Genomic DNA, 24,968 nt, shown 5'->3' with positions numbered 1-24,968 from the left:
GGGCCTATAGTTGCCATTATTCTCTTGCTTGTGTTTGGGCCTTGCATTTTAAACTTACTTGTCAAGTTTGTTTCTTCTTCCTAGAATCCATCAAACTACAAATGCCTCTGGTGGAGATGAAAACAACCTACTACTGCGGTCTCCTTAACAACCCCTCTCATGGTCAGCCCTGATGCTGTGGGCCCCTTCATCGCCCCATCAGCAGGAAGCACTTATTGAACACACTTCGCCATCCCTATTCCTAACAGCAGTTAGGGCAGTCACTGACAGGGGAACTTGAAGGACAGACCACTACAGGTCAAGGAGACACTTCTCCTCCCTAGGAAATGCTCATTTGCATCTGAAAGGCATCTCCGCCCTCAGGCAATGCAAAAAGGCTATAAAACCCACTCCCCACCATGACCCATGGGATCACTAGGTTTTGTGTCCCTCTGCATTCCCCAATATGCAGTCTTTCTTTTCTCTTCTCTGCAAATAAAATCTTTCCAGCATCTGCTGTTAAGAGTCTGTCTGTGCTTTCATTCTCAGAGCAGGCTCAAGAACCCTAAGCACCTGAAATTCCTGTGCGAGTCATATGTGCATCATTATCTAAGATGTAGGTATTGCTTAGTAAGTGCTGTTAGTCATTTTAGTATGTTTATTCTTCCTTTGCAATCAATTAATACTTAGAGAAGCCCTCATCAAGTAAATAAAATGACATAGGAGGTACACCATAATGGGATGACCAAATCTTGTCCCTAAGTGATTTTAGGCAACTGGGCAGTTGAAAGAACTAAGAACTATCTAAGAAAACAAGAGACTTTAAGGGACAGAATATTCATGGATAAAATGAAGTGACAGTAAAATTGTTTTATACATCTTCAGTAGCAAAACTTAAATGAAATAGAAAAATAACTATTAGGATTTTAACACTGCAAGTCTTTATGTTTCTCATTACTGTTTTTTTCCTAATATATTCATTTTTTTATTTAAAAAATTTATTATTCATTTATTGTTTGGGCCATTTTTTCATCCTGCTCCCCTATCTCATTCTCTTCCCCCCTCCTCCCCTCACATCCAGGCAGAACCTGTTCTGCTCTTAGCTCTCATTTTGTTGAAGAGAAGACATAAGCATAATAAGGAAGACAAAGTGTTTTTGCTAGTTGAGTTAAGGATAGCTATATAGAGAGATTCCTAACATTGCTTCCATGTACAAATGTGTTACAATCCAAGTTGATTCATCTCTAACTGATCTTTACACTGGTTCCTGATCCCCTTCTCATGTTGACCTCTATCGCTTGAAGGTTTCTATATTAGTTCCTCTGGAGTGGGGACATCAAACTCTTTCATGTTTTGGGTTTTCTACCTATTCCCATATCTCCCATATGTGCTCTCCCCTTGTCATGTGATCCAAGTCCAACCACACTGCTGCATTTGCCCTAGATCTAAAGTCTGCATATGAGGGAGAACATACGATTTTTGGTCTTCTGAGCCTGGCTGAACTCATTCAGAATGATGTTCTCCAGTTCCATCCATTTATCTGCAAATGATAAGATTTCATTCTTCTTCATGGCTGAGTAAAATTTCATTGTGTATAAATAACACATTTTCTTGATCCATTCATCAGTAGTGGGGCATCTTGGTTGTTCCCATAACTTGGCTATTGTGAATAGCGCTGCAATAAACATGGGTGTGCAGGTGCAAATGTAAAAACATCTGAACTTTTAAAAGCTTAAGATTTCAAAATTTATATGGTATACAGATATAATTAACAGGTTTTTCCAAATGTTTTGTTCTAGCCTATTTGTTTTAGTAAGACAAAGAGATCAAGTATCCTCATCACTTAGATTATTTATTTTTAAGAAAAAGTGTTTAAACAGAGATCTAATCACTAAACAGAGATATAATGAGCTATAATCACTCATTAGAGTAGGATGGTAACAATCTTTATGTTTATCCAAGATGTGTTTATGCAACTTATTAACTTTTAATGTAGCATTAATGTACCAAGTTCTTCACTACAATGCCTGAGAATTATTAAACAAATTCCCTTTGTTTATGGCATGTGCAGATCTAAAAAGGACCTGCTGGCAGATTAGTTATGGAGTAAAGTTAGTAGATAAAACATGAGTTTATTCTTATTTTGAGTAAAGAATTAAGAAAGACATGCAAGTTCCTTCCCAAAATAAAAGGAAAAAAATCTAAAACTGTAAAAGAATTATCTTATAGCTTCTGTCACCTTAAGAACCATACCTACTTACCCATTCCAGAAAAATTCCAATTTACAAAGTTACAATCTCACCATATAAAAAATAAATACAAGAGATGATGGACATAAATTTCAAGCCAGCAGAACACAGTCAGGAAAGAGGCACACAGAGGTTTTTCAGAATTACAATATTGCTCTCCTTTTTCAGTGGGATGGTTAGTGTATTAGTGTTCTCCAGGGAAGCCAAATCAGAAGAAGAGACATAGATGATAGAAAGGTTGGTAGGTAAACAGACAGACATAGAAATATCTAAAAATCTTTGTAAGAAATTGCCTCACATAAAATGAAGTCTGAGAAATCCCAAGATCTGCAGTTGGCAATGGAGACCCAGGAGAGCCAATGGTATAGTTTCAGTCCAAGTCTGGAGTCCAAAGGCAGAAGATGCTCGATGTCCCAGCCGAATATCAGTCATGAAGAGAGAGCAAATTCTCCCTTACTCGGCCACCTTGTTTTATCCAGGCCTTCAATAGATTTGATGACATCCATCCACCCTATGGTGCCATCTGCTATAATCAGTCTAGCAACTGAAATGTTAATCTTATCCATACTCAGAGTAATTTTTAAGCAAACATCTGGTTACCCTGTGACCTGGTCAAACTGACACATAAAATTAGGCATCACATTCAGTTATACTGTTATGCACTAATGTTCACATTTGCTTTTTTTTGTGTGTGTGGGATTGGGGTTTGAACTCAGGGACTTCATGCTTGCAAAGAAAACACTTGAGCCACACCTCCATTCCATTTTGCTCTGGTTATTTTGGAGATGGGGGACTGACTCACTAACATTTTGCCCATGCTGGCCTCAAACTGCAATCTTCCCAATCTCAGCCTCCCAAATAGTTAGGATTACAGAAGTGAGCAAGTGCCTGGTTCATAATTGCTTCTTAAAACTATGTAAGTATGTATTTATGTTCTCTTTTTGTGGTTAGTAAGAAAAGCAGAATTGAAAAATATTACTTTAACAGACAGCACTAGAATTTGTACAATCCAATGCAGTAAAACAATTACTAAAGACATTTCCTTACAGAAGAAGTCCAGTTAATGTATGTAGTCATTTCCTTCTCCAAAGGTGAGAGCATATCTCTCCACCTTGAGGGTGGGCTATCCTTAGAATCAGAATAGGGAAAGGTAAAACATAGTAACTTAACAGTACAGAAACCAGGCAAACATGACCTTAACCAATTAATGAGGCTTCACAGTATCAGTGACATTGTGTGGATATCAGGTACCCCCAATACAATCTGATGAATACAGTATTTCACCTTTAGGCTTTTCCTCCTGCAAAATTAATAACACCAGTTTAAACATTAGCCAAACCAGACTCAAGGGCATCCTCAGCACTGTTAAGGTGATAAAAACCAAGAAAAGTCTGAGAAACCATCATAGACCAGAGAAGACTAAGGAGCTATGATAGGTAAATGTAATGTGGTAGCCTGCATTGGCTCCTGGGACAGGATTAGGATATTAATGGAAAAAACTGGTACGTTCACATAATATACCAATGTTGATTTCTTAGTTTTAACAAACTCACCATGACAATGCAAAATCATAATATTAGCGGAAACTAAATCAGGGCAAGATGCACTGTCGCCATTGTCTCTGCTGCTTTTCTGTAAACCTACAACTACCCCAAAAGAAAACAGCCCGGTCAAAAACATACTAGGTTTTGACAACTAACACCCTTGCTAGGTTCATATCATTTAGGAAGGACAGCATGAATTCAAAGCTAGAAAGATACATTTGTGCTGCCTCCTTCCTTCTGCATGTTAAATACTCCAGGACACCAGAAATAGATTTCTTTTCATTAGAGATGGCAAACCAAGCCCTCTGCTCAGCAGTAAATGTTTTTAAAAGCATAAAACCAGCAAGAGAAGAGATTTATACATGAGATATTCCTGAGAGTGCCATTGACCTTGAAGGACAACAAGATGAATCTACACGGCTCAATATATAAACACAACACATTTTTTTCTAGGTGGAAAAGATAGTCTATTGAGATTGTAGAATGAAAGAAACATATTCAATTAAATTTAAGAATAATTGTCATGATAGCATACAATAAAGTCTACAGTGTTCTAGAAAGATAGAGGGGCAAAGACATAAAGAAAATAAACCAAAGATCACATGGACTTAAAGTTACATTGTGCTATTAGGTAAATAAGTGAGTAACTGACAATCAGTTACTAGCAATAAAACTAGATCTAATGCAAAAACAATGCAATGAAAGAAGCAAGTAAGACAGTGGTCTGATGGATTTTTATCCCTTCATTACTGGTTAGAAACCACTGCATAAAAATGAAACATGTACATTTCCCAAATACACTAACTCCTTAAAACCAAAATTATTTTCTTTTCAAATTGAGATACAATTATAAAAAGTATTTTTTAGAGTAGCAACGATGTATCTGGCACTGTGCTAACTATTCAAGGCTTTTTCATGGACCATCACTTACTGTACCTATTCTTTTACTACTGCTAATCTTGGTGGAGTTGTAAGATAAATGCATATCAAGTAAATCCATTTTAGCAAGTCTGTGCCATACTCAATCATTACTTTTCATGCCCTGACTCCATAGGAAGCAGGCTTAAGTATTTGAAATTCACATGGGCAAAGATCTCACATGAGGTCAACATTAGCACACAGCCAAACAATTCAACTTACACCTTTATTTGATATATATGAACACCGAAGAATGAAGGATGAAACAAACCAGTTTCAAACTATTCAATTTTAGCTTTAGAACAGGTATATTTGTCATTTTAAAAGAAACAAAATAAGTGACTTTGGATGAAGTCATGTATACCCATCTTTATTACCTGTGGATACTACAGTGAAGCAATGGGTAGTTTTTGCTTTGCTTTAAATTTCTGTTTTTTCAGTGTTACTATATGGGGAAAAATCTTTTCTCTGTATTTTATTTTTTTTAAATAAGGGACCAAGTGCTTGGTCTCATTGAAAACTCTCCACACAGCTCTATATGATAACCATTCTCAGGATTAACAAGTTAGAATGTTCAGAATCTCAAAATCTTCAAAGGAAAATAAAAATAGAACAAGGTAAGACTCAGGGTTATCCAGAAAGTTTACATTACCTAGAAACTAAAAGGTAGAAATTGCTTCATAACATGAGAAAAGTTTAGAGCTGATTCAAATCTCAATTTTTACATTAATGTATATGAAGTAAACAAGATATTTGCTATATTTATGTATTGAGTTTACATCCACAGTCAGCATTTGATAACAGACTATCACTGTCATTAATGTACTTTAAAAAGTGTAGGTACAAATACATTCTGGTATAGTATTTGCTCTTTTCAAATACATCTTTCTATTTTATTCCTCCATGTGGGCATAATAAATAGTGCTATTGATGTTTAAGCCTTAAAACAACTGCATTTCTAATTTCAGCAGCTGATGAGAAATTTTTATATGGGTTGCATATTAAAAGCAAGTAAACAACATGCCAACCAGCAGAATGAGAGCACTGGGCAGATGGTGGCACGGCTGAGACACTGAACTGGAGTGTTATGTGACACCAATCATGGACATTTGGCATCTTTCCAAGTAAAGCAAGTTCCTTCACCTCAAGCAAAAGGAATTCATTCCCATGATGTGTTTAGATCAACAGTCACTACCCAGTCTTCATCTTGCCATTGCAAACACGGGCAGCCATGATGACTTATTTCATTGATTTTGACGGTATCTTCAGTTTTGTCTTTTCTTTCTTTCCTCCTCCAGTCTCTTCTGCTGTGTGTGCACGTGTGGTGGGGAGGAGAGGGGGAGGGAGAGGGACAGGGAGAGGGAAAGGGAGAGGGAAGAGGGAGAGGGAGGGAGAGAAGTCAAAGGGCATCCTAATATGTTCTCACAGCAAACAAAAAGAAACCATTTATTTAACCACATAAAATAAACTGGATCAAACTGATCTTTATTGATCAATACATTTCTAAAATTGCACCCAGAATGCTTCTATGCAAATTTCTCCCAAACACAGATTTTTTTTCCTAAGAATAAACAACAAGGAATTTAATAAAAGAAATTTGGTTTGCAAAAGTAGATTTTATTTGAACTCAAATCAGCTTATAAAGAATGAGTATGATAATGTATGATGATATTTTAATGAATATTCTAGAATTTACATACTTAATTAAATGTAGTCTTTCCTAAACTTCTATTCTCTATCACTAACATTTTATTATATTTTGCATCTTTTGTAAACCAATATAGCTTACAATATATGCTCTGGATATTTTTGAGAAAAATAAAGCCATTCATAAATGGTACAATAGTGAACATACCATATGATAATGCTGTATTACTGCTCCTGATCTTCATATCCTCATGCCTCAGAAATGTGGTAGGAAAATACATTATTATTATGGCCAATCTCAGTTTGAAGATGAGGAAATTTTGATCCCTAAACACTAATGAGCTTTCCAAATTCATTACAGCTAGTAAATGGGGCAGCTGAGAATTGAACTTAGGCAAAGTGGTTGTAGACCTGTGGTGTTCACCACTAAGGTATAGTCTATCTACCACACAATGAAATAATACGAAAAAATGAAGAAACCCTGAAGAAATTGAATATTGTGCCAGATACAATAAGTTCATATAACAAAAGAAATGCTGAATTGATTTGTTCCACTACTAAAAGTAGCCCATAGATTCAGAGTTGAGACTCTGAAGCCAAAGCAAAGACAAAAGTTAGATGTCATTAAGAGTAGCATTACTCATGAAAAAGAACTGTTTGGGGCAATAACATCTAAAGAATTTGAAATAAAAGAAATTACACGGTGATAGAGTGAAAAATCTCTCCCATGAGAATTCTGCAATAAATATGCAGTTGTGTTACTTATAACCTTCTCAATATGTCTCATCAAAGGTCACTTCAGTAAAGAATTTCTATAGGATGTATATGAAAACATGTAATTCAGGTTTGCGTTTGGGGGGAAGTAGGATTTTCCTAGCTGCTCTAACAGAACTATGTTGGGGGGAGAACTGGAGATTGAATTCAGGGCCTTATGCTTATTATGTGACTGTTCTACTACTTGAGCCACATCCCCAGTGCTCTTGATTTCAGTTTGTTTTTTCAGATAGGGTCTCGTGATTTTGCCCCAGTTGGCCTCGAAAGGTAATCTTCCTATATCTCTTAACAAGCTGGGATGATATGAGCTACCTGGCTTGTTTTTGAAATAGGATTTCAACACCTTTTGCCTAGACTGGCCGCAAACCGTGATTTCCTATCCCCATCTCTCCAGTAGCTGGGATTACACCACGCCCAGTCCAATAGAATTATCTTCGATGGTGAAAATGACAGCTATTAGTTTTGTGTCAATTGAACACATGAAATGTAGCTAGTGTGACTGAGGAACTGAATTTCAGTTTTATTTAATTTATTTAAATGTAAATAGTTAAATGTGGCCAGTTGCTACCACACTGTAGAGTGCAGATCTAGATGAACAGTTGGATTGCATATCTCTCAGTCAATTATTGCTATAGAATTTCATATCTTTGTAACAGACAAAAAGAAAACCTAAACATCTTCATTTTCTAGTTTAAGCCTGGAGCACAAGAGTTTTGTACTGTCCAGCTCAGTAGAAAGCTAGTAATTTTTCACAATTTTAGCTTGAAAAAAATCCTTATCAATTCTTTATAAAAATGAGCCAAGGGAATTCCTGTTTATAAAACAGCATTATTACCTAAAACATTTTAATTACCATGGTCAAATGCTGTAACTCATCTATTTCAGTATCTCAGATGTGTCAAGATTTCATTTTTAATAGAGTAGGATCACTTTGGAACTGAGTCCCAAGTAATTTAGTTAAAAATACTAAATAAGTTATATGAATAAGACTTTTGTGGCCTAGGAGTATAGCTCAGTAGTAGACAGCAAGCTTAGCAAACCTAAGGCCCTACATTCAATCCTCCTACAACAACAAAAGAAAAAACTTTTTTAGAAGTCGTTTATAAGCCAATTCAGGTTTAAAAAGCAAAACTAACAAACTAGTGTCTTAGTATACTTTTTAGAAGTATTATTGATACTCAAAGTCTTCAGAGTTCCTGTTGTATCATTAAGGACCTAACATGGTAAGATTTAAAAATCAGAGACTAACCTTCCACTCTATGAAGCCAAGCTTAGGATTTTTTTTTCCTACAAAGTAATGAGAGAATACAGAAAAAAAAGAATCCCTCATGTGTGGTTTTTCTTGCTCTTATGTTCTGTTCCTGTTTATCTGGATAACAGTTACAATTCTGTCCTTAATTAACACAGTAATAGATGAAAAGAGAAGGGGAGGAGAAACTGATTTCTGACTAGATATCTACTGGCCAGAAGGTGAAGAACCAGACCTTAGGCTACTTCTGTGTGAACCGAGGAGCTTCATATATTGTTCCCTGAAAACCACAGTATGGCCTCTGGCTGAGTTCTGTGAAGATTCTGACTCTACTTCTGGTGCACATGACTCAACTTTTCCTATACATCTTGCCAGTTGACCCTTAGGCAGCGACAGCTGTTCTGCAGGATGAATAAAGCTACAGAACTCCAATGTGGGGAGCAGGAAGGCCCAGTCAGAACCTCAGGATGTTAAGTCTTCATTCCTTGTAGAACCTGAAAAAGAGCCTGTGGCTAGCTTCAGGCCCACCACCAAGGGGAACCAGTGCATGTATGGAAAGCTGGGGCTTTCATGTGAGGCAGAAACAATGAATATGTTGATGAGGACAGGTAAGTATACCACTGAGGGATACATCAAAAAGAATGACTACTGAACACATTTTAGAAGGAATACTAATGAAGAAAAGAGCAATGGTTAGGAAAATTGATTAAGGGAGGAATGAATCGAGCTTGACAGCAAATAGGGTTACTTGGTGATGAACAGAATCTGTAAATTATGGGAATTAGGAAAATAATTGGTATTCTATGAATTGGGTCTCATTTTATAGGAGAAATGTGAAACAAAGTGCAATGTTCTGAAAACAGGACTGTTTTTCCTATAAAAAAACAATTTCTGAAACAAATAATTAACTTTAGACAATATGTAGGAAATTGCAAAAGTCGAGAAGAAAAGACTATTCAGTCAATAATAATATCATTTTTCCTAATAGATTAAGCCAAGGAAAGTCAATGGCAGGCACTGAAATTCAATTCCTACAAAAGAGCAGCAACTTTTGACTATCACATATGGAAGGCCAATTTAATCATTCGTCAATTTGTTCATTTAACTAATTTAAGTGTTCTTTCATTCACTCAACAAGTAGATACTGACTGAATCCTAAGGATCCAAATATAAAAATAATTTTTTTTCTTTACCTAAAGAAATATGTAGTCCAGTGGGGTGGAAGAGAGTGAGACAAATGTGATGCTTCACATTTGCTAGGCATCTTGTAAAATGTCTGTATTTGTTCCCATGAAATCTAAACCTCAACCCTACACTAGACGTATTATTGTCAATGTTATATTGTAGGTGTTGGAGACTCAGAGAAACAAAATGGTTACAGATCCTTATAAAAGAAACAAGTGACAGCTCTGAGACTCAAACCACAGCCCTCGACAGGAAATCAACCACTTATCAGATCGAAGTTATATGTAGTTATACTATGACATAAATAGGATGCACAGTTCTGTGTTAATATATATGAAACACTTATAACAGTGTCCGAAAACATGAGCAAAGAAATGTTTTAATGATTTTTTAATATTCTAATTATCCAAACTTAACCAGAGAAATATAATACAGCATAACAAAAGCATGCATAAAATTTTCATATGTACTCTCCATCTGATATGAAAAGAATGTTTCCTCTGACTTCGCACTTAGAAGAGCCTAGGGGAAGAAGCATGGAGAAGCAATGCGCTATTGTGGCATATTTCCCTTGGAGAATTTATCTCCACAAAGAGATAAATAACCAAGAAAAGACCAAAACAAGGAAGGAGGGCTCCAAACCCCATATTAAAATTCAGTCACAACTGGGAAAGGTGGGAAGTTAATCCAAACATTGTAACCTGTGTGCTCTCTGCATTGTCTTCTCCACAAAATGATTTAGTGAGGCTTAAAGAAACTAAAACCTAGAATACTTGAAAGATTTATTTGAAAGATAAGAATGGAAAGAGAATCAATACTAACAGTAATATAAAGGAGATGCAGACAACACACTTAACACAAACCATGCTTAGGAGAAAAGAGTACAGAGGCCACCCAGTATATGTAATTCCACTTTCTGTGGTTTCAACTACCCACAGTTCATCATGCTACAAAAACATTAAATGGAAACTTTCAGAAATAATCTATAAGTACTAAATTGCATGCCATTTGATTAGCATGATGAAATCTCAAACCATCCTCCTCTGATCATCCCAGGACATAAACCACTCTTTTGCCCAGTACATTTACATATATTCACAATCTGCCTAATAGTCTCTTAGTATCAGTCTCAGCTATCAGATTAATTGTCAGAGTACTGCATGGCTTATGTTCAAGTAATCCTTATATAGTGTCCTAATGCTGCAACGCAAAGCCTATGTCCTACACTTCATTCCATTTTATTAGGCTGCCACTGTATCATGTGTCATCATTACAAGGATAAGTACTGTGTAATACCTTGAAAGAGACTAGGTTCACATAATTTTACTACACTATATTATTATAATTATTCCATTATTATATTTGTTAATTTCTTACTGTACCTAATTTATAAATTAAAATTTATCATGTGTATGTACAGTTAGGGAAAAGTCATAGTTTACATGGGAATTGGTACTACTTATGGTTTCAGGCATCCCCTGGGGTCTTGGAATATATATCCACACAGACAAGGGCAGATGATTATAAAGACAAATAATATTACATTAAATTTTTCCATTGTTACAAAACCACCCACACAGATATTTATAACTGAAATTAGACAGGAATAGGCAGTATTCGGACTGGGACACTTAGATGTCCAAACACAACTACAAGAAATATAACTGAAAAAAAAAAAAGAAATATAAATGAGTACCAAATGCCAGAGTTTTTACAGCCTGTATTACCCAAGCAGTATTAGGGCTGGAGAGGTATTATTCATAATTAATTCTGCTTCTTTAAATGTAAACAAAATGTATGTACATAAATTACTCAGGGAAATTATACTGTAATGATTTATCATATCACTCTCCAAGCTTTTCCCTCCCACTTGTATTTGAGAGAGGGATGGAAATTTACTAAGCACGTACTGGATCTAAGGGAAATAAGTATGACTGACATGACAACATGTAAATCAATAATTGTACTCTCTGTAAAAGAAAGACATTATAGAATACTGTTATATTTTTTTCTGATTTATAGACAGATACTGAATCTCAGTAAGAGAAAAACATGGCTACTAACACACTATTTTAGTTTTGATCAGGGTTGTGAAATGATGATAGGACCCTAATTGTTACTTTAGTTCAAATATTACATTATACTTGTGTAGAAAAGAGCCTCCATGTAATTCCTAACCTGACTGAAGTTTAAGGAGGTAGATAAAATGTTTGTATTTTTCTAAGTTAGTGTTGTATAATGGTCTGTAATAAAAATAATGTGAAAGAATCTTGAAGTTCTTTGCTATTTGTCTTTTGTTGTTCCCAGTATCATCCATGGCTTCAGGAAATACAAACTGCCTTACTGGTCTTTTGGTTCCAGTTCAAAGGGCTAAACTGCAGATAAGGTTGTGTGAAGATTCAGGCTTTGGCACCTCCCCTACTCTCCATACCATGCGGGCAGGTGAAATTTATATTGTATAATTTTTTACATACCCGACTTCCCAGAATCATTGTGAAGGAAACAAATTTATGTATAATGTAAACTCTTTCAAAAATTGGTAATCTTACAGAAGCAAGGATTTCTTTCTTCTTAGGTCGCCCTTTTCTGTGGATGGAATCTTTCATTAGAGGGAAGTAGACATATGCTTCCAGATGCCTTCCATGGGTGGGACCCAGAGGAGCATCTGCAGTGTGGACCATTGGATAAACTGTCACTCAGACAAAAAGCATCCAGTGACACCAAGAAGCAATCTCTGTAAGTACAGTTTTATCTTAGTTCTGAAGACTGGCAATACAGGGTTCTTTTAACATTGGACACTTCTGGCCTGATAACATTTCTCAGGTAACAGGCCAGGCTTCTGGGAAAAGACTGTCTACAGCGTGAGGAGGAAAAGCAGCTAACATTAGAAACAACTAATATTTATTATACAGGGGGTTTGTGTAGAGATGCTCTCAAGTGTTCCACATGCCTTAATTCATTTTAATCTTTGTAATTACCTTCAATGGAGGTGCTAGTGCTATCTCCATATCATAGGTGAAGAAACTATGACACAGAATATGATTAAATACCTTGGCAAAGACAGGAGTAGTAAACAATAGAGAAGGGATATGAATCAGGTGGTCTGGCTCTGGAAACTACCCCATTATTATGCATGCCACTTTGCTTTAAACACAGTACAAAATCCATGGGTATTAGACTATGCTAGCATCAATTCCTTGCTTGATTAAAAACACAAACAAAAATTCCCTAAACCACAGGTTTTGCATGTTGTATAAAATCACTAAGGCAACCATGCTCCGGAAATTTGTTCTTCAGCCCCTCAAGAAAGTACCCAATCTATCTGGCAAACACACTGAATAATGTATGAGGACAATGCATGGGATGGAAAAAACGAAATGCCGCCACTCTCGGATGGATGGCTGGAGCTCTCCTTAGAGTCCTCTTCATTTTCTCCTCTTTAACTACATCTGAATGTCTCCTTAACTTTATCTCTGAAATACAGACCTCTCCGCCTCATTTTCAGCCCTTGTGTGAATCAGCACAGGCTAAGCGCCTTAGTATGGTCTACAGCATTAGCTTTCTAATCAGGCTCTTGACAGGAAGGAACAAATAACTAGAAGAAGAAATAAGTTTTTGCGAAAATAATAATAGCACACAATCTATTATTAAACTACAATGAAAAAAATCTAAAAAAAATATGAAATTTTACCAAAAGTGAAAGAGAGAGAGATTCAACATTTAGATCTCCGACTTTAAAACTGTGGTATCCTGGAAGAATTCTTATATTCCTTATCTATCCCCCACTTGACCACCCATAAGATAGCACACTGGTACAAACAAATAATTACCACAGAACAAGCCAAAAGCAAACAAAACGAATTTAGTCATGTAAATACAGGTCTGTTATTCATTTGTTTTGCTATGACTAAATTATCAGTCTTTGATTAGAAACTCATCATGAAGACTTCAGATAAATTCCATACCCTCAAACTTGAGTTTTGCTTTGGTAAGAGAAATTTCCCTACTTCATAACAAAGTTAATCTTTTGTTTACCAAACAAATAGAATTTGACAGTGGTGGGGTATGAGTGATGGGGGACTTTCATGAGGATTTCAACTTTTTCTCCATAACCCAATCCATCCACTCCACTTTTCCTGGCTTACTGGGCATTAATGTACTAGCTCATACAAGCCATGCTTTTCAAAAAAAAAAGGGAGAAGAAAATTCAGGAGTACCCTGCTTAGTTTTTAACTTCCAAAGCAGTTGGTCTCAGCAGAAAATGACATAGCAAGAGAAAATTCCTGATACTGTCTGAAGAGACAAAAGTAAATATTTATCCTTCCTCAAAATTATTTTCCCAGTTTTTTTTCTCATTTTTAATACAGTCCTATGTCACAAAGTGTTCCTGTTGGTGAAACATTACATATAAAAAGAACTAGGTTATGTTTATGTTAAATTACAGAGTGAAATTCAATTTGATATAGGAAAAAAAAAAGAAAATTTGGGTACAGTCTTGAAGGGGAAAATTTCTGCACTGTATTTATTTTAGAAAGAGGCAATTTGTCAAAAGGCAGCAGAGAGACTGTCCACTCTTGCTGCCCGGCCCCTATGACCCACTGCAGCTTGGGGGAAGCTGATCTTTAGCCACACTTCCAGGAATCAGCACATATCTCAGGCAACCATTCTCTTAGGGGACTGGGTGAAAAATGAGCATATATCATGCTCACCTGCACCTGTGGTGTGAAGTATCCTAGTAACTATCATTTGTTTTGTCTTAAATTAGAATGCAGTGTAATACTGTCCACCTCACAGATAGTAATTTTTTTATTGTGAGTCACCTAAATGAATAGGAAGGAGACTTAAACTTCAGCTTACTTTTATTTTTATTTTTTTATTATAGTGCTGGGTGGGGGTACATTGTTACTTTTACAAAGATTCTTAGATGTATCATATATATCATACTTGAATTCATACTGCTTTCCTTCATCCCCCCTCTCCTGATTCCTGGAACAGTTTCAACAGATATCATTTTTGCATTTACATTCATGTGCACGCATTATTTGCACCTTATTCATCCCCTCCCCCATTCCCTGCTACCTCTCAATCCTACCAGTGTCTACTCCCGCCCCCACTCCAGGAGAGCCTGTTCTGTCCCCGTTCTCCAATTTTGTAGAAGAAAAAACATAAAAGAGAAAAAGAGAAACGTGGTGTTTTTGCTAGTTTGAAATTGAGGATATCTCTACAAATAATACTTTAACCACAAATCAATCTTTTATAAAATTTCATGCATGAAGTAACTTCTAATATGGTAGCCACTATTCACTGAATGAACTAATGCATATTTATTGAGAGTATCCTATCTATGATTTTTAAAAAGGACTAGAGTGAGAACACTGCTGAACAAAATGACAAGGGCAGGTAAAAGATGGATGTGCATTGAGCCAAACGGTCAAGGGACTATGTGTTCACCACTCATGTGTGGCTCAGGAACAGAAATGGCTGGCAAAATAATTCAGATCACAAGCACAAAAGGCCCTGCTAATGAATAAGAGGATACAAATTTATTGAGACTGCATCAAAATGGTATAAGACAAGCACAAAAATGGATCACATGGTAGGGGAAAAAAAAAGAAAAGAGGGAAAATAATTTAAAAATTGTAGAGCTAGACTTAAACATAGCAAAAAAAAAAAAAAAAAAGACAAGGAGCACCTGTGTGTATCTGGTAGCAATGGGCAAGATAGATAGCCTTGGGTTAGAGAGGAGGAGAGATACCAAGTGAAGATCTGGGATCTGGAACCTTGACTTACTGGTAAGGTGAAGTGTGGGACTAGAGTGGTGGACATCAAAACAAATTCAAGAGGAATTTAAAGAACCAGACACAGGCATGCTAACAACCCTCAAGTTCATAAAATGGAAAATAAGATTAGGAGTCATCCACCAGACATTGCCATAGTCAAATGGAAATAAGTCTTCAAGAAAATCAATGCATCATGATAAGGAGAGTACACAAATATGTGAAGTGGACTTATCTGGAGGAAGTGTGCTATAGAAAATAACTCAACAGGGTACCAGGGAATAAGAAGAGAGCGAGGCAAAGCCTACTAGATGGAGAAAATGGAGCATCACCTTCAGAAGCCAGGCTGCAAGTATGACAAGAAGACAGGGAGGAAGGAAAAATAGCAGGCATTTGTTCACTATGGATTCAAGACCTACAAAGGATATGGGAAACTGTATGTAGAGGTGCACATCCGTAATCTCAGCATTCAGGAGGCTGAGGCAGGAGGATCATGATATTGGGGCCAGCTTGGACTGCATGGTGAGACCCTGTCTCAAAAAATTAAAAAGGGAAAAAGAAAAAAAAGGTATGGGAAAGACAAGCGGTATGAGAAAGAAACAGTGTTGTGATATGGAGGGACTAGGGAGATCTAATGCAATAGCATACAAATACACATACATATGTACGCATACATGTATATTATATGCATGTATGTATATGTGTGTATGTATATATATATTAGGTATGTGTGTACACACATACACATACAATTAAATTTACATCACTGAATAACTTAAGGTTTACTGGGGGTGTGGTATAAGGTTAACAATTAAAACTGGACTGTTACAACATGGCTCCATTAAACTATCAAGAAGAGGAGTAAGGGAGCTCTTCCTGAGCCTGACACTGGGAGAGTAAGTGAAAGAAAGGGATACTCTTAAATGTCTACTCAGCAACTGTGGCCAGAGAGACAGCAAAGGTGGAAATGAGTGTGGATGGCAAAGAAGAGGAGCACAAACACAGGGAGGCTTGGTTTGCAAAGATGACACAGAGAGCTTGTTCATCATGCAGCTTGCGCCAGGTTGACACGGGGAAGAATAGGGATGGCTCAGTGGTGCAGAGATGACATGCAAATAGGCAGCTCTCCTCACACACATCCCACCCAGATTGTATTCAATCTGCCTGTTACTATTACAATGCATTTGATAACAAAAACACAATGGAAAGCAAAATAAATTAAATTTACAAATATAACTTTTAAAACTATCATATAATTCTGGACATTTCCAAAGAGGAAAAGCACTCATAAGCATATTACATTATTTGAAAAAAAGCCTGGCTACGAGTTTAATATGAATTATGGCAAGAATAGGTCCAGTACATGATTTCCCTGTATGATTTATTTCAGGCAGACCCTGGTGTTCAGAAATGGGAAACTGAACAAATGTCATGTCTAATCAGTAGTTTCAAGAGGCCAGGTCTTGTAAGCAAATGTAAAAAGCGAAAGAAAAGGAACCTACAAACCATGTGATTACCTTAAACAATTTAATAAAATTCCAAAGCTAAGCCTGAGGTTCAAGTCTGTAATCCCAGAAACCTGGGAGCAGAGGCAAGAGAATTATGAGTTTGAGTTTGGGGACAGCCTGAGCAAAGCTAATGAGATACAATTTCAAAATCAAAAACTACAAAAAATGGAAGTGCTGGAGGCATAGCTCAAATGGTGGAGGGCTTCTCAAGCATGTGCAAGACCCTGAGTTCAAGCCTCAGAACAGAAGGGGTAGGGAAAAAAAAAAAAAACTAATCAAACCCTTTGCTGTTTTTAGTTTGTTTATTCGTAACTGATCAGCCCTATAAACAAGAGGAAAATTACTACATTTTATCAAGCAAAAAAAGTCATTTTATAACATGTAGCTACACAATCAAAATGAAAACAATAAGGACAAAAAGTGAACTGAATAAAGCCAAGTAAACAAAATAGAGTCACTGAATGGTAACCGGTGTGTCCAAGTACTGGCTCTGAAAGTTGAAGAACTTGAGGAAATGAAGTCTACAATCTTTGACCTAATGAACTTCCTTCAGTTAAAGAGACAGGGAGCAACAAAAGGCAGAGGGGCAAAGGGAGAAATGTAATCTGAGTTTTTCAATAAAGACTCTACCTTTAGCAAAATAAACAATAAAACCTGAACATGATCGTGTCATTGCATCAACAGTCATTGGAAGAATCACTGCTGCAGCTGTTCTTTCAGACTTTTAAAAAAAATTATATACACCCATTTTTTTCTGCATTGATAGGCGCAATCCCTTCACCAACTTCTAAATTTTAAACAAGAAATGTAAATGAGAGCAAAAGAAACAACCATTTCTCAGATGGAAATGAGTTGATCAGCATCACCTGTCATGACCTGAGCTCACCTAACTCCAGAGCTGTGGCTTCTTGGTCTTGGCTTATTTCGTAGGTACTGGACTTCTGACTCAAATACATTAATGGATTCTTTGTCCACTGTTATTTTTTGGCTTTCAGACACTCAGTACATTTAGGGCCCTGACAGATGCCTTACAGTTACTATTTTTGATTTTTTTTGTTTGCTTTTGCTGTTCGAGTTATTCAAGCCCCAAACTCTAATTAGGACCCACTTTGACATGTACTTTCTATGTTATCTTAATAATATGCCCACGAGCTCTCCACAAAAGAAGTGATTAATCTATAAACAAAGGAAACATTGTCCTACCTGACAAGACCACTTCAATAAGATCTCCTTCCTGGATATCACTAGCCGTTTTCACCAGCTGAAGGATGTTTTCAGAGGTAGGGTCGTGGCGAAAAAGCAGGATCTTATCATACATTCCATAGAAACCACATTCAGGGAACTGCAAATACAAATACCACAACGATATTAAATGTCAAAATTTTCCTAAATAATTTGCTTTAAATAGAAACAAAATAAATAAACGTCAAGGCACAAATAAAAGATAATTTACAAAATTCAAAGAATCTAGAACATCCAACTTTTAAACAAATGACCAGCAGAGTTTATAGTGACAAGACACCATTAACAGGGAAAAAATTATATATATAAAAGGCAATAAAGACCAAGTGGATTTCTTATTCATGAATAAAACAGAATATGAAATAAAACGCAAGGAGGTTTCAACAGCAACACAGTTAAGAAATATAAAGGGCAGGAAGAAGCATGCATTTTCGCAGCCTATAGAAAACAATGGCATAAAAATTGGAAATTTTTATTGCACATAATTGTGGCAATAGGTTGGCAAAAAATGAGATCAGTATGTTTTTGCATATTCAACAAAATAAGACATGATTCAACAAATCTAAGTGCATTGTGGGGCTGGGCAAAAGCAGTGTCTGGATCCTTTAATGCAGGAGAGGGAGAGAAGCCAGAGAAGCACCCAGGTCTCCCTCCTTCTGCTACTGCCCTCACCACACTGCATGTCTTTCTCCTGCAGCCTTTTGACCTAAGTCCCTCCTGTAGTGCAAAGGCCCATCACCCAAGCATGGAAAATTTTCCTTAAAACAAACAACATAGGCTAATTTGACATGTGGAAAAGGCTCCTTTCTTGTATATGACTTTCTCATAAAATTACTGAAAATTGTAACATATTTATTTTTATGAACTGATGTCTCTCATGTAGTGGGAAAGTCAAAAGGTAGGGAAAGAGAACATTTTCTTTCTTGATCCTGAAATTGGTGATGTGTCTAACACTTAGGTCAAACTATGTGAACTTTCTTCTATTCTCAGGAAGAAATGTCCCAAATCTGATACTTTATAAAGATAAATGCAACATATGGTAAATTCCTCTTTCTTTTTACTTATTCGTAAAATTAGGGCTACATTCAAGTGAGCCTTTTTCTATGAATTAAAAATAAATATATTCAGAACATTCTTTCGCTCTTGAGAATCTATGCTGATGACTAGGCTCAAAAGTACTTCTGCATCTCACTTATTAAAGTTGACTTTACTAAAATAAAGACAACAGCTGAAATGATGTCACTGCTTCCACTGTGCTAATTTGAAAAAATTAGCTCATTTTTTCTTCAATATTATTAGAGCACATGAAAACAAAGGGAAAACTAAAGCACTATTTTCCACAATCTTAAAAAGAATGAAAAATTTGTGGACTATTTTAAAAAATCAACTTCACTGAAGAGTAATTTACATGAAATAAAATAACTGCATAAGTCTATGAGTTTTGATGAACATCAATATCCATGCAGCCAAAATGACAATCAAGCCATAAAACATTTTCATCATCCCCCAAAGTTTTACTGTCATTGATGGCACCCAGAATCTTAATCCCAGGTACAAATCTACTTACTTTCTGTCACCATAGATTAGCTTGTCTGCCATAGCATTTCACACAAATAATATCATGCAGTATATTTCATGTACACACACACATATATATATGTATGTGCATATACATATACACACATACACAAAGTATCAGTATTACTTATTAGCATTTCATTTAATGGATCCATGGATCTAGCATAATTGGACCATTCACCAACAAATGCATATTTATTTTTATCCCAAGTCCTGGCCACTACAAATAAAAGTAAAATTTTATGAATATTTATGCACAAGCATTTCAGTGGGCCTATGTTCTCATTTCTCATGGGTAAAGACCTGGAAGCAGCATTGCTGGGTCATAATAGAAGTGTATGTTTGATCGTCATGTCTGTTCTCATGCCAGCACCATGTTATACTCATCACTGTAGCTTTACACTAAGCCTGGAATTCAGGTAGTGTGAGCCCTCCACTTTTCCTTTTCAACGTTATTTTGGATATTATATGCTCTGTGAATTTCTATATGTACTTCAGATAGACTTTTCCAGAAAGAATCACTTTGGTGTGATTTCGTAATGATATTACATTGAAAAATAGACAAATTTGGGAGAAATATTTTAAAAATAGAGAATTCTAATTAACTATGAACAAGACACGGCTCTTAGTTAGGTTCTTTTGGATTAGTCTTAACGATGTTTTATAGTTTTCACTGTATAGGCCTTAGGCATATTTACTAAACTAATCTATTAGGTATTTAATATTTTTATGCTATTGTAAATGTTACACTATAACTAACATGCAATAAAATTCAACCATTTAGTGGGAATTTTACAAATTTTGAAAAATGTATATGCTAACCACAAGCAATATATATACAATATTATAAATATATTATAGATTATAAAAAGTACAGCCAAGATGTAGAACAGTTTGACCACTCCAAAAACTTTCTCCATGTCAAGGAAAGTGGTCAACCATTCCCTTGGCACCCTGCTTTCCCCTACTTCAGGCAACTATTTTCGGTCTGGATAATTTGACCTTTTCAAGAATGTCAGATAAGTGGGATAATAGGATACATAATTTTCAGTCTGGCTTTTGTCACTTAGCATAATTAATTTGAAAATTATCCATGTTATTTCAATGCCATCAGTGGATTTCTTTTTATTGGTGAGGAGTTCCACTGTATTAGATAAATGCACAACAATGGATGTTCCGTTCCTCAACTCAGGGGCATCTGAGTTAGTTCTAGTTTTTGATGATTACAAATAAAGGTGCTATAAGTAGTCACATAGGGGTTTGGGTATGGGTGTAAGTTTTAATTTTTCTGCCTATGGCAAGTATGTGGATAAATCTGTAAGAAATTGCCAAGCCATGTCGAAAGTGACTATTTTATTTCACAATCCCCCCAGCAATGTATGAGCAGTACAGTTTCTCTGCATCCCTGACAGCACTCAGTTGTTTTGGTTTCAGACATTCTAATAAGTGCATAATGGCATCTCATAGTTTTTTTTTTCATTTTCCTAATTAATAATTATGTTCAGCACCTTGTCAAGTATTTCTTTGCCACACACAAATACACCCAAACTGATCAATTCTTTGCTCATGTTTTATATTGAATTATTTCTTATTGCCAGATTTTGAGAAATCTTCACATATTCTTGCTGCAAGTTTTTTATTAGATACATGTTTCAGAGATATTTTCTTCTACTTTTATCTCTTCATTTCCTTATCATTGCTTTCTTAAGTTCTTAATTTATATTGTTTTTAATTTATAGTTATCTACCAAGTATTCCTTTGTTAAGTATCTTATAAATCTTTGCATAACATAATGTAACACAGGTTTTTCTCCTAAGTATTATTCAACAAATTTTGTTTGAAGGGTTTATATTTAGGTCTTTGACCACTTTCAGTTAATTTTTGAATAGGGAAAAATATGGATGAAGGGGCTAGAGATGTGGCTCAAGCAGTAGAGTATCTGCATCACAAATGTGAAGCCCTGAAATCAAACCCCAGTACCACCAAAAAAAAAATGTATCTATACACATATGTATATATAATTTTACATATATGTGTATATATACACACAAAAACAGACATGCATACATTCCTTTATTGAAAGGATTAAAACTTCATGTTCAATGTTCTAGTCAATGTAGTGCTGTTTAGATTTCAATTTTCTTTTCAGAGAGCTTTGGGAGTTTGATCCTTTCAAGAAAAGTATTTTATCCACATTGTCAATTACAGGCTTAAAGCTGCCCAGAGTATTCCACCATTACCCTTTTAAAGTCTATGAGGCTTGTACTGATGTCTCTTTATTAATTTCTTGTATTTATAATTTGTTTGAATTTGAATTTAACTTGTCCCTGCTCGTATGTTTGAGACTCAGTCCTCAAGTGTAGTGGTGGCAAAATGGTAGGACCTATAAAAATGGTGACATAGGACAGAGGAGCTGACCTCGGTGTACTAAGTGGGTTCTATCATGAGATTAGAAGAGGAAGCGCTACAGCTGAACCTACGTGGCTTCCTGTTTTGAGATGTGATCTCAGTTTCCACAAATGCTCCTGTGAGGTCATATAGTTGGGGGAATTGCCAGAGCTAGGGCTTTGCCATTTTAAGTTTAAGCCTCCAAAACTGTGAGTTAAGTAAATCTCTTTTCTTAATCAAGTTATGAAGCCTCAGGTACTTCATTATGGTCGCAAAAATGTACTAATAAAATGTCTTTCTATTGCATGTTCAATCTGGGCAAGACATTTGTCAATATTATTTTTTTCCCAGTGCAACATTTTTCTGTTCTCAATTTCTTATATTTCTATTCCTATCTTTTTGATGTCCTTTATGAAACTTGATTTTTGATTTAATTTGTTCTTCTCTTCCTAGGTTCTCATGGTAGAAGCTTGTATTACTATCTTGAAACACTTAGGATTCCTTTTCTAATTTCATTATTTAACACAATAAATTTTCCTTTGATGGCATTCCATAACTTCTCATAAAAGTATGTTTTTTATTTTCATTCAACTCAAAATATTTTGTCTCAATCTATATACAAATTACAGCACAAAATGGATTAAAACTTAAATTGTAAGATCTGAAAATGTAAAATTATCAAAAGACAGGGAAAAAAAGTTTTAGCACTGATCTGGACAATCATTTGTTGAACATAATTGCCAAAGCACAGGAAATACAAGTAAAAAGAGAGAAATGGAACTACATCAAATTAAAAATCTTCTGCAAAGCAAAGCAAACAATCAACAGAGTAAAGGGTAAACCTATGGACTAGGACAAAACACTTGCAAACCACATGTCTGATAAGAAAGTAACACATAAGGAACTGAACTCAAAAAGAAGGAAACAATTGGATTTAAAACTAGCAAATGATCTGAGTACATATTTCTCAAAATATATACAAAATATATCAATGGATATAATCAAGTCCTCAACATCACCAATCATCATAGAAACAAAGATTAAAGCCATCATGAGATATCTCAAATTTATTAGAATGGTGACTATAAGAATATGTTTTGGGGAGAAAGTGGAGAAAAAAGAACCTTGCTCACACTGATGGGAATGCAAAAGACCACAGCTATTTTGGGAGTTACTCAAAATAGAGAGGCAAATTCAGCTTTTCCACTTATGTGTATCAGTATCTCAATGCAATGTCTGTAATCTCTGATTCATTTCAGTATTGTTCACAATAGCCACGATAGGTAATGAAGTTTTCATCCATTGAGGAATGGCTAAAGAAAGTGTACCATATACACACAATGGAATACTTTTCATCCTTTCAAAAGAAAGAAATCCTGTGTTTTGCAATAAAATGGAACCTGGAGGAAATTATGGTAAGTGAAATGACCTACACACAGGAGACAAATACTGTATGATCTCCCTTACATACAGCATCTGGCAAAGTTGAACTCACAGAAGCGAAGAATAAAATTACTGTGAGGTTGCAGAGGGCAGTAAGGTACATAATGTTAGTCAGAGGATACTAAATTTCCATGAGATAACAGAAATAAATTGAAGAGGTTTGAGTGACTAGAGCTAATAACAAAGTATTATAGCCTTAAAAAACAATCACTGAGAGAGTAGGTTGTAAGTGTTAATCATGAAAAATGTAAGATGGGGGTGAATGTTACTAGAGTCTAAAGACAGAGATTCAACTTGGGGGTCCCAACAAACCAGGTTTAGCCTCCTGCCCAGAAATCAAACAGAAAAAGCAATGCTGAAAAGCAGAAGAGGAATTTAATATTTAGTATGACCAAATTGGGAAGAAAATGTCTTAGCTCTGTCTTCAAGACTACATGGGAATGGGAGCAAGAAGTATGTATGATCAGACTTTGGTATGGGTGATCATTATGGCAGTTCTGGTCACGCAGTCTTATTGGTATCAAGGAAGCTGCTAATATCCCTGGAACAATTTCCACTTGGTGCTGAGGAAATCGCTGCTGCTCAGTGGAGCACTCAGGGAACAATCTCTATTTGCTTCACAGGATGCTTATCTACCAGACCTGTCATCCTGAAAAGGGGTCAACTGATGACAGCTCTGCCTAGGAGACAGGCTCATCGCAGCGTCATCTGCCTCCAAGGGTGTGTTGGACCTGGAAGGTGTAGGACAATGACTGAAGACCTCGAGGCATCACTCCAAGGGTCTGGAACAGGACATTGTAAAAGCTGGCAGTTGGCAGTATGTTGAAAATGCCTTAGTCACTCTTATCTTGGGGTGTTCAGCCTTGAAGGGGAAGGATCAAGAGCTTTAAATGACACTGCTTTCATGATGAATATGCCTACATGAAGATGTGAGCAGGAATCTGACCCAAAGTTTAAGCAAAGAAGGCAGAAACAAAGACAGATGTCAAGCTTTATCCTGTTTCTAGTTACCCTGCATGCATCTGTAGGCCCAAGTGAACAGACAGTGCTTTTTTAGCAAAAACAGCATCTGAGTCCTTGTTAGGATGGAATATGAATAGCACACATTCATGTTGCACATGGTAGACATTTCAATTTAAAATACCATGTTGTACATAGTAAATATGTATAATTTTTATTTGCGACTTTAAAACTTAACTGTTTTTAACACAAATATATTACCTGATTTCCCTTGTGAATCCCTCATTAACTCACGGATTTTTAGAAGAGTTTTATGCAATTTCTAAAAATTCAGGGGTTTTTGAGATATTTTTACATTCCTTATTCATAGTCTATTTCTGTTAAGGTCCAAAACTCTATGTTGTATAAATTTAAAACTTTTAAATTTGCTAAGGTATTTTATAGCTCAAAATATGGTAAATCCCAATAAATATTCCTTACTAAAAATGAAAAAAATATGTATTCTGTTTTTGTGTTGGGTAAGAAAT

At 35.8% G+C, this 24,968-nt stretch overlaps 1 protein-coding gene across 7 annotated transcripts in view; it reads right to left on the bottom strand.

The window, feature by feature from the left end:
- The window catches only part of Prkd1 (protein kinase D1), a 317,831-nt gene that overhangs the window by 130,055 nt on the left and 162,808 nt on the right, over positions 1-24,968 (bottom strand). For all 7 annotated transcript variants that reach the window (XM_074068231.1, XM_074068225.1, XM_074068226.1 and 4 more), the window contains one exon: positions 18,034-18,172. In XM_074068231.1, the coding sequence (XP_073924332.1) occupies positions 18,034-18,148 (115 nt within the window). In that variant the 5' untranslated portion in view covers positions 18,149-18,172. The remainder of the gene's footprint in view (positions 1-18,033; positions 18,173-24,968) is intronic.

Source organism: Castor canadensis, chromosome 3 (assembly GCF_047511655.1).
Source record: "Castor canadensis chromosome 3, mCasCan1.hap1v2, whole genome shotgun sequence".
NCBI classification, from domain to species: domain Eukaryota; kingdom Metazoa; phylum Chordata; class Mammalia; order Rodentia; family Castoridae; genus Castor; species Castor canadensis.
Note: the sequence above shows the minus strand (reverse complement) of the source record. Positions and strands in the feature narration are given on the sequence as shown.